The sequence below is a fragment of the Neopsephotus bourkii genome, unplaced genomic scaffold (assembly GCF_033783945.1).
Source record: "Neopsephotus bourkii isolate Nb327-2 ecotype Australia unplaced genomic scaffold, CSIRO-AGI_Nbou_v1 NB_121, whole genome shotgun sequence".
Taxonomy (NCBI): domain Eukaryota; kingdom Metazoa; phylum Chordata; class Aves; order Psittaciformes; family Psittacidae; genus Neopsephotus; species Neopsephotus bourkii.
The window spans coordinates 967,012-985,045 of NW_026900638.1; the positions used below are offsets into that span (position 1 = coordinate 967,012).

The window sequence follows — 18,034 nt, forward strand, 5'->3', positions numbered from 1 at the left end:
CATCACATGCTTGGTTCAGCCACACAGTCAGACCACTCGTGCCATTTCTGCCCCTTTAGCTGGCAGGGGGCTGTCATCATGGCAGGTGTCAAGGCTTTTAAAGAGCTACATAAAAATTATAATGGAGAAAATTAAGGATTTAAAAATAATAATAATTAAAGAAAAATAAAAGCACGAGCTTCCTGACAGTGCATGGGGCAGCTGAAGCAAGAAATACCCGACTCTTCAGCTTATTGTTATTCTGGCTTCATTCTAATGCAGTTTCTTCTTGTTCAATATCAGTTTATAAAACTGTGTTACATGTTCACTGACCCCCAGTAACCAAACAAATCCCAATGTACAGCTAGATGAATAGATTCCAGTTTTTAGTAGTATAAATATATGCTAATGGTTGTTCAGCGAATTCATATGAATCAACCATTAAAAAGATGTGGGTTACAAGAATAAAAAGGCATAAGAACAATGTATTTTTGTAATACATGACTTGATATCTGGTAGCAATGATATATACCTTTTTTGATAGAGACTACAGCACATTCTTTGGTCAACCTATTGTGTCGTTTTGATGCCGATGAAAGAAAAGCTTTTGTGGTCAATTGCCACATTTAGAAAATCCTTTTTTATTTGGCTCCTCTTGTACATGGATTGGCAATACAAAGACTTTTACAGAATCCTGTAAACAGTTCTGGAATGTCATTGTACATACAGAGAAGTGGAAACAGAGCAACATTCACTACCATTTGTGTGTCGCTGGTGGATTGATTGTGGAATTCATTTCTACCTTAGTTTGTAAAAGCTACAATTTATTGACCAAAGAGTATGTTATATGAGCCAAGGTGGCTGTAAATCACTGAAGCTTTGCTGAAAGGCAACAAAGCTGCTATACATCAGATGGGGATCTCCAGGTTTGTCTCATTGGATGGATGGAATAAAAAAGCTTGGTCATCTATGTTAGGGTTGATGAGTTTTGTATTTCTACTTGAGAATTATGTTATTGAGTGAGATGTTGAATGTGATCTGCAGTTCCTTACTGTGTAAGTGCTTAATCATTTCTGTTTAGAGCAGCACTTTAACCCCCTCTATCTCTTACTCTCACATACAGAATTTAGAGAATTTACATTTAAAATTTGCTAACATTGAATGTGTTCAGGCCTTCTGTTGGTGTTTCTCACTGTGAGAACATTGACTGGCTTTCAAATAAGTAGAATTGAGTTAACCAAGGTCCATTTTAAATAACTCAAGTAGTGATCAAAAACTTTATCATTATATTTGCATTATTCAGGGGGTCTAAGATACTACAAACATCTGAGTAGAGACAGCAATAACCATGCATTAAGCCTGTTCTGAACATTAAGCCTGTTCTCTCTTGTCAGAGAAAGGAAAATCCTTTAAAGATATGTTTTGATAGTTTTTTATCTTTTGGTCTTCCAAGTGCATAAAGATATCATAAGAGCCTGGGAACTATGTGGAAATCTAATTTACAAGATGAATTGTTTAGAGTCAACCAATAATCCTCTCCAGTAGTGCTTCAAGCACAGAAATGCACATGCAAAAAAGATAGTATGAAAGGATGTCAAAATTTCTTTTAGCTAAATATGTCACCTACACTGATATATGAAGCTTCTCAGTAGATCCTATTATAAGCGTGGTTTGGTTTGTGTTTTTTAAGGTGTTCAAGTTTTGTGAATTTACTATAAGCATGTACTCACAAAGCGTAATAGCTCAGATTCAGATTTTAGCTAACAGTGAGTCTGCAAAGGAGAAATATGCAGAGGAAAGAAAAATGAGGGTTTGCCAGGTTTCTCAGTTTTCTTTTCTTCTTGCTGTCATTATTCAATCTCTTAATATGTATTTGAATGGGCCCTGAATGCAGATTAATGTACACTTGTTGCAGTTATTCTGGTAAATCTGACCTCGTTGCACACTATTGCTATTTGTTTTCCCTAATTTAATGTTTCATATACAGGAATAGAAATCCATACAACTGGTATCAATGTAAACTGGTGAGACTAAGTGAAACAAACCTCTGTCAGGAATAGTTTAGGTACAGATGATCCTGCCTTCTGACAGGAGCATCATCTGTCAAATTTCCTTTTCGCTCAAATTTCAGTGACTCATAGTAATATTATATTAATATTGGTGCAGTGAACTGGATGTTCCTAGGGTATCCAGACTCCTGACAAAACTAATTAAACTTAGCCAGAGTTTTCTCTACATTAAAAGAAACTTGTTTTGCCTACTCCTAAACAAGGACATAAGGAAGAGTTATTCCCCATTTGGTCGGCAATCTATGGGTTAATAAAGAAAAGTTAGTATCCATCACCTTATCTGGACATTCATGGGAACAGTTACTGCTTCTCAAAAGAACATGGCAGGGGCCAAAGAAGAGACTTAATAATGCTGTATTTTATTACTGTATGTGTCTTTGTGTTTCCTATGTTCACTTTTTTTCCTCTTTAAGGATATCTCAGAAATCATTTAATCTGAAGACAGGTGTTGAAAAACTGAATGATGACCTGTAATGTTATAGCTTCCCAATCAACACTGAGGAAAAAAATCTGCCCCCATAATTCATTCATTCACTTGTGGCTAATTATAAAGGTGATTTACTGAAGGAGTTCTTACAGGAACAAGAAATCAAAGTGCCAGAACAACTGCTCAGCCCAACCTGGCATTTCATATGTCCAGTGTGATACTAAAAGTGTTAGTATCAACATGCTACAAAGGCGGGGAGTCCCTATAAAAGCCTGGTAAAACATCATCTTACTCCAAACCTGTCTTCTTATAACCAACCTCAGAAACACAGTAACTCTCCCACTGCCTAGTTAAAGGTTTTTCAGGTGTGTAACTCTTGCTGTGTTTTTGTAGGAGGAATAATCTTTTATTAAACAAGCAGCTCTGTAAACACTAGGAACTATGAATCCTGGTTTCTTAGAGATTTTCATTTTGTGGTCAGGTATCAGATCCAGCTAAAGCTTTTCCTACAGCATTTAGGAAGTCTCTCACCTACTCAGATGCCTCAGTGCAGCCCATCAGCTAAAACTCATTGCTCAGTGAGCCATTAAGAGGCTGACAAGGCTTGTGTCCTCAAAACAGTTGCTTGTTTTCATTGAAATTTTAGGGGTTTAATGTTAACTGAGATTTATCTGTTACTTTCAATTAAATTAATCAACAGCTTTAAAAAAATTTATTAAAATTGACTTGTGGAAAGACTGCAGCTTTATCATGGACCCACTGGCCACAGACTTTGAACTACCAGTTTTAAAAGAGCCCAAAAGCATACTGATACTGCCATTAAATGTAATAGCAGAGACAGTGGACTTACACTGGTCTCTGCATGCCAAGAGGCCCATAAATCAAAGCACAGTGAATTAAAGATCTCTGTCTGCAGTTCCATTTAGAGTTTAATGTCAGTTTTGATTTCTTAGATATATGTTTGTTCCCATTTTATTTTTTAATGCTAAAAGTCATATGAAGAGCTCTTGATATAAAGCCTCATTATTAAAAGAATTTTTGTGTGAGCTGCATTCATATGAAAATTACTTGTCTTTTTGGAGGAGTCAAAGTAAAAGCCAGAAACAGCACTCTAATAAACCAGAAATAATCTGGGGTTTGTTCAAATGGCTTTGGATATTTGAGCTAATGATGATGCTTTGAGAAGGTAATCAGCTTTCATGCATAGAGCTGCAGATGTGTGAGAACTGGATAAAATGTAAGACTGAGTCAGAATGTAACAGGTTTTAATCAAATAAACCATATGATTGAGTTTATAACTCAGATGAAAATATCAACATTTTTATTAGTACTATAGCAAAACCAAAATTCTTTTTAAAAAAGCCATCTTAAATTAGGAGAAAATATAATTTGATTATATGAATTCCAGCACATTGAAAAAACTACTTCTTTTTTTTTTTTTTTTATGTATTCCCCTTTCAGAGCAGGAGAAAGAACTAAATATAAATGCATTATTTTCTCACTTCATTGTCCTTTACTTACCTATTAGAACAGATCAAGATGTAAGGTTTCTCAGTGGCATCTCTTTTGTCCACATCTTTTTAGCAGATGTAAGAGAAATCGTGTGCTATGTAGATGAGGTAGTTCAGGCTAAAACTCTGCTGAGGGTTATGTTTACATATGAAAAAGGTGAAAAGCATGTTCCAGTTCTCAGGTCTGTGGTTAGGCTACTGGTATAAATGCAGCTGCTGTTAACTCTGTGTAAGTCATCTTCCTTTTTCTGGTCATACTAAAAGTGGTAGGACAGAAAGGAAGGAGTAAGATAACTGTCTGACTAGTATTTTATAATACAGAAATGGGAAAATACCTCCTATAGCCACATACTTTTTTCTGTTAAGTACTCTAGGTCTTTGTTTCTTGGTATCAGACACTCACATCATAAAATTAATCATCATCAATATGGCTTTTCCTACAGAAAATGGGGATTATTAGCAGGAAAAGGGCTACTAAGCAGATGAATAAACTAAATGATGTTTCAAGCCAATATGAGCTCTTCATTCCAAGGTTAAAGCATACTGAAAGGAGGAATAGAAAAGGGAACATCTCATTCTGTTGCCTTATCTACACATTCTGGTTCTGGGCAGCTGACATCATTTTGCGTTACTGTTGAACCAGTACTAAATTATTGTAAACACATTTTGTAGACTATTATTGCACAAAAATTGGATACATATAAGATCAGTCTTCCTCTGAGTGTGACTTCGTAGGCCTTTAAATTATTACTCCAAGTAAACTCTCTTCACATACCCCTATGAAGGCAATCATAATATTTTACAATGTCTTATTTGTGAGCAAGGAAATGAATAAGTCTTTATTTCTTTAAAAATATATATAAATAATAATAAAAACGTGTATTCTACATGCACTTTTCCATGATAATGTCAGATTTCTTTGACATTAGCAGTCTTCCTTCTTATACAATACCTGCAATTTTAACTCCAGTCTCTGTGAAGGTGTATCACATTTCTACTTTCCAGTTTCTACCTATGCCCCTATTCTTTCATCCCCATTAATTTGCTCATCTTGCCTTCAAAGATTCCTTCTGTGTTTCCTATCTGTTTCCTTTCATGGCTGGACAAACGCATGGTGAGCTATAGATGAATAAATGATCAAGCTGACGAGTGCTTCCAGCCTGTCAAGTAGGCCAAATAAAGTAAAAAGCTGTATTTTCCCTCAGGGGGAACACTCATCTTGACACAGATATGGGCTTTCATATAATTTAGGGGTTGACCAGCACATTGGTCGCAAACCTTAACCTCGTCTCAAAGGCAGGATCATGGATGAAGCACAAGCACTAAAGGTACATTTCCCCTTAATGGTAATAAGTAATATTTACATAGATAGCAATGCAGGATAGCAGACTAGTTCTGGATACTAAACTTTCAGGTTTTTCATGTGAACAAGTTGCTACTGTTGTGTGCTTATATAGAATTTAAAGATGTCTCCATCTTTGCTGTCAGTCATTGTGGGAGTTGTAGTAGATGGCTATACAATTTTTCCTTTATCTGCACAACTTCAGCCCTAAAATTCCTACAATTATAGAATGGTTTGTGTTGGAAGGGACCTTCAAGGTCCCCTGTTTCCAAAACCTGCAGTAAGCAGGAACATCTTCAGCTAGATAAGGTTGCTTAGCGCCCCATCCAACTTGATCCTGAATGGTTCCAGGGATGGGGCATCTATCTCAGTGAAGCCATGCTGGCTGTCTTGAATCACCTCACTGTCCTCCATGTGCCTTAGCATAGTCTGCAGGAGGATCTGTTCCATGATCTTCCCAGGTACAGAGGTAAGGCTGACAGGTTGGTAGTTCCTAGGGACCGTGGATGCAACGTTTCCCTTTCTTCAGTCACTAGGGACTTCACCTGGTGACTACAACTTTTCAGACACCATGGGGTGGCAATTACATCAGTCAGCTAGCTCAGGACTCTGGGATGCATCTCATCAGGTCCCATAGACTTATGTATGTTGGTGTTCCTTGGGTGGTCATAAATCTGATCTTCTCTTACAGCGGGAGGGACTTTGCTCCCCCAGTGCCTGTCTTGTAGTACACCCACTTGAAAGGTGTGGGAAGACTCAGTGAAGACTGAGGCAAAAAAGTCATTTACTACCTTAGCCTTCTCCTTGCCTGTTGTTACCAGTTTGCCAGTCTCGTTCATAAGAGGTACATTTTCTTTGACCTTCCTTTTGTGGCTGACATATCTGTAGAAGCCTTTCTTATTATTCTTTGCATTCATTGTCAAGTTAAGCTCCATCCTCATTGGTCAGCTAACTAAAATTGGTTCTATCTGACTCACAAGTTATGTTTCTCTAGGAATCAGTAATTAGTGATTTGTTTACACCTGGGGTGTCCAATATCACACTGTGTTAATATCTTCAGTGCTTCTGTTGCTATCATGAAATTTGTTGAGTTCTTACCACAATCCCCTGTTTATCTTCAACTGTCAAGATACAGCTTCCTGATAATATACATTTAATTATTACAACCCAGTCAGGGATGCATCCCTGTTCCAGGGTCACTGACTAGTTTGCCAAAAAAGTGGACTGTTATTAGATAGATGGATCACTTTGGTAGCTACTTGCCGTTAATATATATTAATTATAGCACTGCCAGAGGGATGTTGTCAAAATTGCTTTATGGGATCAACTCATACACATTGCAGTCTTGTAAATCTTGTTCCCATAGGACACCAAGTCTCCTCTTGCCCCTTAAGTATTTCAGTATTCATTGTTCATAATTCATTATGGGTTTTAATAGCCATTGTCTTGATTGAGATTGAGCAGAAAGAATTAATACCCAAATACCCTGAATTTCTTCCTCATTTGTTGGTATGCTGGAACAAATTATTTTGGCTGTTTTTGTATGCTTTGGGTCATAACTGTTACTGTTGGTTAAAGGCTCTGATGCCTGATATTTCAAAGGCATTGTTACAGTTTTTGGTGTTCTGCTATATTATTCTCATTTTTTTTCAGTATGAACAGACCAGGTATGCAAGAATGGTGTAAGAAAGCCTTTACCTATGGTCAAATTAAATAGAAAAGTAACTGGATCCTTCTAACAGAGGTGAAAGAGCTCTGAGATGGGTCACTGGTCTCCAAAAGGGTATCTGCTTCATGGCCCACCTGAATAGTTGGGAAATAAAGAACAGATCCCCTACAGCTTTATAAGCTGCTTTCTTAGAGGAGAAAGACTTGCTGTATTTAATCAGTGCAATTCTATCTTGCTCAACAGGTGTTAAATCAAAGTAGGAATCTGGTTGTAACTATGTTCTTGAGCCTAAGTTCTGCTCTTTTTCTCAGTTTACTGTAGCTGCTTGCTGTTCATTTCTTCAGCAATGGATGCACATGTATAGAGAGAAAATAGAGAAGTTGCATTGATGAGTGAGCAAATCATTGAAGGGAGGGATCCCATCTGTCTGAAGCTGGGTGCCCCAATGCACTTACAGACTCCTTTGGGAGTGAACCTCAGGAGAGAAGTCTTTCTGCTGTCCTCATCTCCGTCCCTGCTGAGCAGCTGAGCAGCATACGAGTTCCCCTGACTGTCAGTTAATTGTGCTCTAGTTGAATGGCACAGAAATACACCTTATGAAAACAAAGGACAATCATCTGTAATTCCTAAGGGAGTTTTCTGTCAAAGCAGAAAGCGTTTCTATTGATTTCAGCTCTGGGAAATAACATTCACAACTGCTTTTCCAAAGTCCTTTAATTTCAAGCTATTTATAGATATGGTAGAACAGAGAAACCATAACAGATTTATGCCTAGACTTTTAATTGTGAGATTGGGTCTTCATGTGTGGCAACTGGAACATCTCTGAGCCTGAAGAAGAAAAAAAAGAGTCAGTAATTACTCCTAGCAAATATCTTTTTTATTATTTAAAATCCTTATTATTATCTATATTAAAGGATTGGACATAATACAATACTCCTTTCTTGTGTTTGTTACTGGCAGCTCTGTAATTCAACATGAACCAATGTATTTTAGTTATGAACATAAGAAAGTAGAAGGATTTTTCAAGGTGTTTCATTTTTGTTCTCACTTCTGTTCCATCCTATAGTCAGTAATTATGGCATGTCCCAGAAAATGGGGGAGATGATGATGATGATGGTGGAGATACAGACTGCAGAAATAACACTTCCCTGAAATTGTCCAAAGCTGGGATTTTTGCATCTTGACTTGAGCTTTCAGTGCACATGAAGCCTCTAACACTTAAGTTTCTTTCAAAAATCTCAGTCTAAGACCCACTGAATTTATTCAAGTCACAGTTTGAACTTTACAAAAAAGCAGAAATATCTTAAAGCTCTTTTAAGTAGAACTGATATGGGGGAAGTCTGAGGGAGTTTGAGCAGAAAAGCCTTATTCCTGTAGTCAGTATGAGTGAATATGCTGTTGACCTTTTGAGAAGTAGAAAGTTTCAGATAGGTTCAGTGGGCATCATATAAGACGTGAAATAAAGCATTCAACTGTTGAGCTTAAAATTCTCTGTAGTTTTCTAATGTACTGATGTTACTGCTACCTATCATAAAAGTCTGAACAGTTTATATTAAATATGTTCAGACTTTGGTATTAAAATTCTTCAGAACAAATGTCAAGTTCAGTAAGTCATATCATCAGTAATTTACTGCTGTGTATACAGTTAGGTTTTTTATGCATGTGAATGTATGTACATGTGAATAACCTTTAAAAAGACATCTCTTATTAAGATAAGATTATGTGACTGGCTAATATAAATGAGGGAAAATTTTCAGTGTTATCCAGTATGAGGTTCCCCTCCGTATGGAATAGGTACTGAGAGAGACCACAGTCTAATATTTTCATGGTAGTACAAATTGGCACTGGGGTGTGTGAAGAGGAAGAGCAATATGTACTCTCAGTGACATTTAGATTTTTTGGCACTTGTTTGTGTATGTGCAAAAGCATTCTGTCTAGTGATAAATAGAGTTTTGCTCATAATATAATGCTTGAGTGAATCGAGTGAGGATAAACAAGTTGAAGATCTTGGGTAACTTTGCTTCAATTCTGTGCTCTCCTTTAGAAAAACTCTTACTTGCAGCTCCATGAATATCACTGGGCTGTCTACAGCAGTACCAACATTAATAAATGTCCAAACTTTGACCCATTTGTAACAACATCTGGGTAAATTACTAAGGGGATAGATAAATAATTACGAATAGCTAAGATACCACAGTTCAGCAAGTTATCACTCATCAGCTGAAACACAGTAATTGACTTGGCTTTAGTTCACTGCGCATGTTACAGAAGATTCTGACTTAAACCACCTTCAACTCAAGTAGAATAACTCAGAAAGTTTCAGTTTCTTAAAATGTGGTGCAGACAAGTAAGTTTTATGGTGTCTTGGGTTTGTTTATGTTATTCTATATTTCCCTAAAAACTAGAATAACTTGCTGTAAATTTTCTACTTCTTAATATTTATATCTGTTAATTGCAATGGAAAAATAAATGACATAAATAGGAAATACATATAACTAAAGTAAAAAGAAAAACATAGTCATAGAATATGTATTTACAATAGAATAGAAAATATATTTACAAAATAGACACAAACCCAAGGTATTAATGGATTTCATTCTTTACCTTAGAAAGGTTAAATGTTTTGGGAAACTTAATGGGGCTTTTTGTGTATTATTTCTTCTAAGGAATTTACAAGGATTGGGGGAATAGAATATACACATTAGCTGTAATATTCTGCAAGCCTTTGTGTCGATATTGTTCCTTTGCTAGAGCATATACTGCTCCTTCCTCCTCCCTCTCTCCTACTTTTGTTTACATTTTTGCTCTAAACAATAGGTTTCTTGTATGGACCTTTTTCATTTACATTTAATTCAGAGTGGCCATGTTAAATATTTGAATTTAACTCTGAATGAGAGGACAATGCATTTTTTTACTCATAGTTATCTTTAATAATGCAAAAAGCTTGAGTCAGAATTGGAAACATTCCTAGTTTAAAACCACACCAAAAGGTAACTACACCTTCTGAGTAAATTGGCATGAAAGATCTTAGATTATTTTTGTAAATAAGGGTACAACTTTATGGCAGAAATAAAGGTTTCCTGTTGTAAGTAGCATGTGTGGCAAAAAGCAATGCATTGAAAAAACCCTAATCCATGCTTCAGTTGCTACCTAGCAAAAAAATAGTGTAGACATTGCATATCCATACAGTACTTACATGTCCAGCTGCCATATAATATATCTTTAGATAAATCCTGTCATTAGTATGTCCTTACTACAATGGTAGTCAAAATTTGCCTTAGAAACAAAGCCCTTCACCACCTCCATCCACTGTACAGGCTGAAATACAACCAAATACATGCAAATGCATTTTATTGGGACTGATCCTGCATGTTTTGAATAATTGAAACTGATGGAATTATTTACATGATTTAAGATAGATACCTATCAAGGTGCAAAATTGCATCTTGGGCTTTCAGTGCCAGTGATAGGAAAGTAATCTGAAGGAGTTGGTACACACTTTTTCACCTCCCCAATTCTAGTATTGGTTCAGCAGCTTTGTGATCGCAGAAAAATACAGCATCACTGAAGCTGGAGTATTTATTTTCTTGCTCATTACTTTTCCATCCTCTTGCAGGACAGGTTTAAGGTGTTTAGCAATTGTTTTGATTGTATAGGAGTAGCTTAGCAGACCTGAAATTCTAGACAATAATGTTTATCTACACAGCAGCTTCAGTGTTATTAAGTTCTCCATGCATTTCAAGGATGATTCACAGTTCATTGATTTTGGTATTTAAAACGTTTTCATTCATATAAATACTCTTCAGTCAGTTCTCATTGATCTTCATACAAACTTAAGTTCTATGTGCTCAAGGAACTTGGTAAACAGAAGAAAGAAAAGTTAATTACCTGGTCGCTTCCACAGCCTCTTATGAAACTTCCTCTTCAATGCTTTGGTGGAGGCAGAGCACTTGAAGCATAAAGGTAAAGGCTGTCAAATCAAAGTCTGAGCAAATTGGCAGCTACAGTAGCATGCAACCTTTTTATTTTCCTTTCCAAGCTATCTGCTTCATCCAGCTCCAGAGTGGCATATGAAATAGATTCCCAACCTTGAAGAGCGTGGGTTCCTGGCAAAGCATGTTGTATTAAATATGGATATGCAAAATAGATAACTATTCTATGATTCTATAATGCACCATTAAAACATCTCTTATTTCAGTAATACCTTTGTCAACAATAACTAGGGCCAACTAAAATCTAAGTTTAAATAATAAACTAGAAACATCTAGAGGATGAGATTGTCAAGCAAAGACCTGAAACAATCTCTGGGCGCACCTTTCTCTTTTTATCCATTATCCAAAGAGATTAGTTTGGCACCTCACTAAAATGTCTCAGCTAAGTGGGGTGGAATTGGGTCTAAGCTTTTTAGGCCATAGTTTTAGGTAGGAAAAATATCTGAAGTCATTGAATTTATAGTAGGCTAAAGTTGAATTATCTCAGTTTCTATCAGCTAAGAGCATTGTTAAGCCAAGAATCTTAACTGATGCTTACTTGATTGTGTATTTGGTAACAATGTCAATCAAAATAATTAAAGAGTGTTGTATCTGGTGATTGAGTGCACTTAAAACGTGGATTGTTTCACAAATCCATGCTTGTATGATGGCACTGAAATGTGTGCCTTAAAACATGTCTTGCCATGTTTTAAATATATATTTTGGGTAAAGTCATACTATTTCAGATTTGTACTGCTAAATTCAATTTTATCCAGATTGCATCTAGCTTTGTAGAATTTTCTTGTGGCTATGTTTATTTGACATAATCAGATCTTCCCAAGGTACAGGCTGGCATACTCTGCTGAATTGTGAAAGTAGCTTTGCTTTCTGACTGTTGATGATACAGGGCTATATTTATACAAGACTTGAATTATATCACAGCACCTGTTTAGATTCGAATTATACATAATATGTGTCTTAGTTTTTAAACAGGTAACTGTAATGCTCTTGTGATGCATATTTAATGTAGCTATAGATTACATTAGTACTCTATTGATAGTAACATCCAAAACAATGTTCTGAACTCTGAATTATTTTACAAGGGGAGAAAAAGTTTCCTGTGGTTATGTCTGTATCCTTCCTTGGAAAACCAGGAAACTTTACAACATCCAGCTATTATCTCATCAGATTCTATTCAAAGAGTAATTAACAGAGGCAGAGAAAAAGTAAGTTTCACTGACTTTTTTTTTCTTCCAAAAGAACTCACAGACCTGCTTAATAGTTTGATTGCATTCACGACACCCGGCCCCTTCCAGCCACATAACCTCGCTACTGTCTGAGAAAGTAAGATGTATCGTGCATCTGAAGCCTTAGGAAAGATTTTCATCATGATAATCACAAAATGAAAGGGCAATCTGAAAAACCACTTATTTAAAATAGAGGAAAATGGCTTTTGCTGAACTTATTACCATTTGCTAGTGTTTAAGGTCTGTAATTTCCACTCTTGTTAATGCATTCTAATTATTATCCTGCTTAGCTTTTGTTTCTCATGAAGATTAAAGTGGGCTGTTTGATGTGTGCAAAGAAATTACTAGAGAAAATGGTAAATTAATTGGAAGATGTCAGCTCAGGAGAGTGTTTTTGACATGAGTGCTGTAAGGCTGTTAACAAACAGACTAACTCATTTGTCTCACCATGAAATGAAAATAAAAATCACAACATTATGATAAAAACTTGACTAGGAAATGCCTGCAAGAGTCTTTGAAGCCTTAAGTTCTTTTCTTCCCTGGGCTTTGGCACTGTGATACATGCAAACCACGTTCTACAGAACTGTGAAGTGAAATAGGTTCTATGCAGAACAGATGGACCAGGGCTAATGTGGCGATGTGCACTGGAGATGAGAACAGATTAATACCACAAGAGGAGACTGGAGGAAAATTAGAAAGATGGGGGTATTTGAACTAATTCATGAATCATTTCCAAATGATAGTTATGCCTTCAGGCACAGTGAATAATATCAAGGAAGCATATTTAAAATTGTATAAGTTTGTTGTAATGTAGATGAGGATCAAGAACCATACTTTTGGCTGATTAAAAAAAATATCTTGTATTCCCCCAACCCAGAATGTACCTTTATGATTTAAATAACCCTGATGAGCTTAATTATGTGCACTATAACATGAGTTACTGTTTGGAAAACCTGTGGCAGTTCATGGACTTGGCACAAAGCTTTTGGGAATGGATATTTTACAAGCAACACTGTATGAACTGGGAGAACATTCTCTGCCACTTGCATCCAAGCCACAACGATGCAGCTCTGCAGTGTCTGGAAGTCTGATTGCTAGTTGTCATTCAGGTGTCACTTTCTAAGTCTCCCTTTCCTTATGTTATCCAAATAGCCTCCGGTCTTGTGAGTTTCAGACTTCCCAAAGCTGTGTCAGAGCAAGCATATGTAGATACCTACATCTTTGAGTGAGATATTCAGGGGTATGTTACAGAATGAGGCTTTCAAATGAGATGTTTCACGTGACCAAGTTATGACACTCTTGCTGATGGACATTTTAATGTGCATCAGACAATCGTGTAAAAATAAAGAGGCTCACCTGAGAATTAAAATTATTTTAACATGCATAAAACCATCAGAATCTGAAACAATGAAGATACTTGAGAAATATGTAACTTCCTAGTATCAGTGAAGGTATCAGTGTTGTTTATCAGTGAAAAAGCACAATTCCAGGTGTTAAGGCATCAAAGATTCCTCATTTTGCAAAGCTTACAGTGTATGGATGAGCCTGATTACTAGTATTAATAATGGACATAATTCAAAAAGGAAAAAGAAACTCAGAAAAGGAAATGGTTAGATGATTGTGTGGATGCTCTACATCCTCTACATGACAGGAGATTTTCAAGCTATAAAGGAGGATGTGAAACATTTGACAGGGAAGATTTTGAGAAAAATCAATCAATATGGCTACTAAGGAACTAATCTACATGGGTTTCTGATCACCAGCATAGAAGATGTGGTATCATTCCTCTTGTATACAATTCTTTCATTCTAGGCAGGGCTCAAGAAGAAGAGAGAAAGGAATAAAATGGATCACTTGCCTAAAACTCAATGCCCATTCTGCTGATTTCATTGCAGGTTGCAAATCTAGCCTGTTCGATCTCGAATAATGAAGAAGGCGTGAAGTTAGTTCGTATGGCAGCAACGCAGATTGACAGTCTGTGCCCACAGGTAAGATTCCTGCTGAAAAGTACTCAAGAACTCTTTTGGCATTAAAAACATTAATTAGCTGAGACAGGGAAAACAGCCTAGATGAAGATTATAACCTTACCTTTGTCATTACACTGTTGCTTGCTTTCCATGAACTCTGAAGAATACATTCATATCCCAAGCCTGGGGTGTAATGCTGTGTTTTCAACAGCCTGTTATCTATTTGTTCTTTCCCTTGTGTAACAAATGATTTTGAACAATAGGTAATAAATGCTGCGCTCACGTTGGCCGCCAGACCCCAGAGCAAAGTAGCACAGGACAACATGGATGTCTTTAAAGATCAATGGGAGAAACAAGTGCGAGTTCTCACTGAAGCTGTTGACGACATCACTTCAGTGGATGATTTCCTCTCTGTTTCAGGTACTGGGATCAAGGGACTCTTCCAAAAATACACTTCTAAGTTAAAGTAACGGGTTAGGGAAGGGAAAATCTGTAATTACTAAGACATTGTTATTCCATTGGTCTGTCCCTACTGAAATGCTGATCTTCTACAGTCAGTAGGAGCAACCAAGCCATGCTAATTTATCCCTGGTTAGCTTTTCATCTCCAGGAGAATAATATCCTATTTGTGCTTCTATTTCTAGAGAAGTTTTGTTTTGACACAGGCACAAATTAGGATTTTGGCCACCTTTTGAAAATGTATTCTAGACCTGTGTCAGGCTGACAGTTTTGCACAAACTGTTATTAGAGTCCTCGTGCAGTTGCAATCAAGAGGAGGAAAGATGAACTTTCCTTACTTTGTTTTGTAGCTTTGCTCAGGTGAGCTGTGTCTAAATACTAGGGCAGCTATACCATAACTCCAATTATCCGTACCAGGTTACCAGGCCCTGAAGAGAGGTAGGAAAAAGGGAGATGCTACATGTGAGTCCAATTTAGTTGTGCTCTCAGGACATGACCAGTGTGTGCATTTCCAGAGAGCAGGGAAGCACTTCCGGGTCCCAGAGTTATTGGTGTAGAAATGCAACCAGAGAGAAGTAGCAAAGTAGCATAAGAAATACCAAATCTTCTGTCACGGTTTAAGCCCATCCGGTAACTCAGAACCACACAGCTGCTCACTCACTGCCTCCCCCCCACCGCCTTCTCCCCCCCTCCTCTCCCAAAGGGATGGGCAGGAGAATCAAAAGAATATAACTCCCATGGGTTGAGATAAGAGCAGTCCAGTAACTAAGGTATAATACAAAACCACTACTGCTGCCACCAATAATAATAATAATAATGATAAGGGAAATAACAAGGGAAGAGAATACAGCCACTCACTACCTGCTGATCAATACCCAGCCCAACCCGAGCAGTGATCTAGCCTTTCCGGGTAACTGCCCCCAGTTATACATCCTGGGTATGATGTGCTGTTGTATGGAATACCTCTTTGGCTAGTTTGAGCCAGGTGTCCTGTCTCTGCTTCCTCCCGGCTTCCCCTCCTCCCTGGTAGATCATGAGACTCACAAAGTCCTTGATCAAAGTAAACATTACTGAGCAACAACTAAAAACATCGGTGTTATCAGTGTTGCTCCCAGGCTGAAAGTAAAAAGCACAGAACTGCACCAGCTACTAAGAAGGAGAAAAATGACTGCTACTGCTGAAGCCTGGGACAGAGAAGTGCTGCACTTCTCTTACCTCACTAGGAAGGATTATAATACAAAACAAGGTCTTCTATGAAAACAGAGAAAGTGTCTTAGTCCTTACATAAAGAAGGGATGGTGAAGAGAAGGACACTGACTTTTTGGATTGCAATCTTTTTTCCATCGTCCTTGTGAAGTGCTACAACTTGTGGCAGAGTGTATTGTTATAATAGTCATACACAATGAATGCTATAATTGCAAAGTGCTGCATCTCTTGTGTTAATTGACTGTTGTAGACAACTTATTTTCCTATTACAGTTTAAAATAGGTGAATTTTGTTGTTGTGAATAACAACATAGTGTGGCAAGTGTGCTTAGCCTACTGTAATGTCACAGAAGAGCCAAACTTCAGGAGATAGCTTGGACTGAATTTTGTTTTTTTTCCTTAGTGTTTGCTAAATTTCCCAATAAAAGTTTAAGATATTTAGAGAAAGAAGAGTATTAAAAACATTTCTTCTTTCTTTACTTTCCCCTTTATATTATTTGGTTGTATCCAGCTATTATTAGTAACAAGGAAATGGTTTGGTTTAGTATAATGACACTCCATTGTTCAACACCAGTGCTAGAGTGTTTACTGCAAGCCATGCCAAGATAATGAAAATGAACTCTCAGAATAAAAGGGTACTTCAGAATCTGGTAGCACATAGATTTTCATTTGAGATTTTAGGCTGGCAAACACTTTTCAACAGACCTAGTTATACAGTGAAAGAGCAGACCAAGCTAGAAACTGTCCACAAGCCAAAGAGAGGTCAAACTTGCTTAAATGACCATTTGGTTATTTGTTTGAGGACTTTTCTCACTCCAAGTATTTGTATCCATAAAATCAGAAATTATTTGAATAGGAAATGTTTTTACTTTTTGTTTTTCTCAAATCATATTTTCTTCTAATATAGCCTTGACTTAGATCCAAGCTTTCCAAGGCAGCTAAGATGTAGTATTTCTGCTGGGTTTAGACTTTTTTTTCTAACACTCTCCATAGACATGTCTATTAAAGATGAGAAGGCATCACATGTATCCAGAAAACCTGTTGCTGCTAGCTGTAAGCTTAGAAGCCTCAGCTTACACAGGGTAGTTTTATTTTTGGATGTTAAAACAGTGAAGCATTCAGAATGGGCTAGTGTCTGCTTAAATGTACCTCATGAAATGACACCTCCTCCTCTTCATATTGAGTGTCACAGTTTTAATAATGTCCCCGGGAGACCTTAGATCAATTTCCAGTACCTAAAGGGGCTGACAAGAAAGCCAGAGAGGGGCTTTTGACGGGGCAGGTAGGGTAAAACAAGAGGCAATGACTTTAACCTGACAGAAGGGAGATTTAATTTAGACATTAGGAAGATGTTCTTCCCTGTGAGGGTGCTGAGGCGCTGGCACAGGGTGCCCAGAGAAGCTGTGGCTGCCCCATCCCTGGCAGTGTTCAAGGCCAGGTTGGACGCAGGGGCTTGGAGCAAGCTGCTCTAGTGGAAGGTGCCCCTGTCTATGGCAGGGGTTGGAGCTGGATGAACTTTAAAGTCCCTTCCAACCCAAACAGTTCTGTGATTCTGTGAATAATACTGTGGCTGCCAAAAGAAAGCTGACCATAATTTTAATCAATTACTTTAGATTCCAAATGTGCTGTGTGTTCAAATCCATATAGCTCCTCTTGTTGGGTAGAATTTGGCTATGCCATAGTCAAAAAAAAAAAAAAAGAGTGGTGAGGAGGAAACACTGAATAAATATTTTGGCAAAGCAACTTTTTTAAAATGTGAATAGAGATTTTTTTAAACAAAGAATTTTGCCTTGCAAGTTACTCTAGTTCACAGCTCGGGGAATTTCTGTTTTCATACGGTTGTTACAGTTTAAAATTCAACATCATGTAAAACATTTCTGAAACCCTCAAATGAACCAACCTTTGGATTTTTAACAGTGAAGATTAATGTGTCATTCTATTTATGTGGCCAAGAATAATTAACAAAAAGCAGTTATTGAACTGTTTGATTCTGGTTTATTTATTACTATTACAAAGAAGAGCATCTCATTTTCTGTTTATTTGTGTCATTGGCAGAAAAGTTGTTGTTTAGTCACTGAGTTTCTCAGAGTGAGCTGCTCAAATATAATGTTCAGGCACAGTTTTATTATTGAAATGATTTTTAACTGTACTGGCTGCAGGGAAATAATGTCTGACCCGGTCAAAATCT

The 18,034-nt window shown here is 37.2% G+C and overlaps 1 protein-coding gene across 3 annotated transcripts in view; it reads left to right on the forward strand.

Moving 5' to 3' along the window:
• Positions 1-18,034, forward strand: part of CTNNA2 (catenin alpha 2) — a 505,102-nt gene that overhangs the window by 423,098 nt on the left and 63,970 nt on the right. For all 3 annotated transcript variants that reach the window (XM_061365551.1, XM_061365559.1, XM_061365568.1), the window contains 2 exons: positions 14,111-14,203; positions 14,446-14,602. In XM_061365551.1, coding sequence (XP_061221535.1) covers positions 14,111-14,203; positions 14,446-14,602 — 250 coding nt within the window. The remainder of the gene's footprint in view (positions 1-14,110; positions 14,204-14,445; positions 14,603-18,034) is intronic.